This window comes from Echinops telfairi, unplaced genomic scaffold, assembly GCF_000313985.2.
Source record: "Echinops telfairi isolate 266 unplaced genomic scaffold, ASM31398v2 ScPeMD7_5805;HRSCAF=6673, whole genome shotgun sequence".
In the NCBI taxonomy this organism is placed as follows: domain Eukaryota; kingdom Metazoa; phylum Chordata; class Mammalia; order Afrosoricida; family Tenrecidae; genus Echinops; species Echinops telfairi.
In genome coordinates, this window is record NW_022109704.1 from 2,575,075 (window position 1) to 2,576,820 (window position 1,746).

At 46.3% G+C, this 1,746-nt stretch overlaps 1 protein-coding gene across 2 annotated transcripts in view; it reads left to right on the forward strand.

The window, feature by feature from the left end:
- The window catches only part of CTSK (cathepsin K), a 16,910-nt gene that overhangs the window by 13,137 nt on the left and 2,027 nt on the right, over positions 1-1,746 (forward strand). For both annotated transcript variants that reach the window (XM_004716598.4, XM_045295667.1), the window contains 2 exons: positions 1,178-1,343; positions 1,607-1,712. In XM_004716598.4, coding sequence (XP_004716655.1) covers positions 1,178-1,343; positions 1,607-1,712 — 272 coding nt within the window. The remainder of the gene's footprint in view (positions 1-1,177; positions 1,344-1,606; positions 1,713-1,746) is intronic.

Genomic DNA, 1,746 nt, shown 5'->3' on the forward strand with positions numbered 1-1,746 from the left:
TTCACTGTATAATGTTTGTCCCAAAGAAATTATTATGACTTTAAAGTAGTAGTGCATAACATCCTTCTGAGTCTTTCCCCAAGATACTCTGTTCTACTTGTAGATCTGTGCAGTCTCTAGTAGCAGGCGGCATCAGGGGTTTGGATCACATAGAAGAGAAGACAGGGATTTGGAGAAATGACCAAGGCAGAAGACCACTGCAGCCTTCAAATAGCACGTCAAGTGCTCCTATTACTATTAATATGTAGAGAATACCTTTTTATTTTAGAGACAAGCTTAGGGTTTAGAAGAGCCTGCAGTAAAATGAACTGCTAGAAAGGACACGCCCACCTGTCATTCAATCATTTGTGGTTTGCCAATGAAATAGATCATTGCCAACTAGACCTGCAAACATAGTGCTGGAAAAGCACAGGCTCAGTTGTTAGCATTATTCATCACTCTGCTTTAGTCCAATGCACTGTGTTTTTATAACTATCTCTGATGGGAGCAAAGGAGCCTGGTAGTGCAGGTGGTTTAGCTCCCATGTACAAATGGAAGGTCAGCAGTTCAATCCCATCAGCTGCTCTGCACGAGTCAGTTGTCGTTGCCCACTTCTGTAAAAATTACAAACTAGGAAACTACAAGGTGGTTCAACTCTGTCCTATAGAGTCGTGAAGAGTCCAAATAAGCGTGATGACATTGGGCTGATGGGGGCACAAGGGTCCAGTCAGAACTCTTTGGCCCACACTGGCCATGGCCCCACTGATAATGGTGCTCAAGGATACGGCCCTTCATTGATCTGGCCTGGCCTCACACCTCCCTACCCTTTGAGGCTTCTGCATACTTACATGGCCAGAAGATAATTTTTTAGAACTCTTGTCTCAAAACTCTTTCCCTATCCTGAAACAATCAACATATTCTCTCTAAGTTTCACAGCTTTTTCTTTCACAGTTATATCTTAAGATCACCTGGAATTAATTTTCGTGTCTGGTGGAAGGTAGGGGTCCAGTTTTCATATTGTTTATGGTCTTCTAAAACGGTGAGGTAGGAACAAGCCCTCTCTATTCTAGGCTTTTGTCTGCTGCTGCTGCTGTTGCCATTATTCAGAGTGAAGAGGCCAGCCACACGGAGGTTTCTCCCTTACCAGCTTATCGGCGACTGCTGTGTGCCAAGCCTCTCGCCACTTTGTTTCTTCCAGGATGAAAGTTGTATGTACAACCCAACAGGCAAGGCTGCCAAATGCAGAGGGTACAGAGAGATCCCTGAGGGGAATGAGAAAGCCCTGAAGAGGGCAGTGGCCCGGGTAGGACCCATCTCTGTGGCCATCGATGCCAGCCTGTCCTCCTTCCACTTTTACAGCAAAGGTAAGCAGCTGTCCTCATAGAGCACAGTCAGCTGTCTTTCAGGATGTGGTGTGGTGGCATCAGAGGACACTTTGAGCCCTTAGTTTCATATTCAGACCGTGTCAGGCAGAGAGAAATAAGTAGTAGGTGCTACAGTCTGGAGTATCTCTGTTGGAAAAGGCCTCCTAGGTGGGCTAGAAGTCTACAGGGGGTCTCCTACCCTCAGAGACCCCACAAGGCCACCCTTGTCTTGAAGAGAGCCTCACCATGATCGTGTTTCCTAGGTGTGTATTATGATGAAAGCTGCAACAGCGACAATCTGAACCATGCGGTGCTGGCAGTGGGCTATGGCACCCAGAAGGGAAGAAAGCACTGGATAGTTAAAAACAGGTAATGATGGATGAGGCCATTCGTTTAGTCAGTC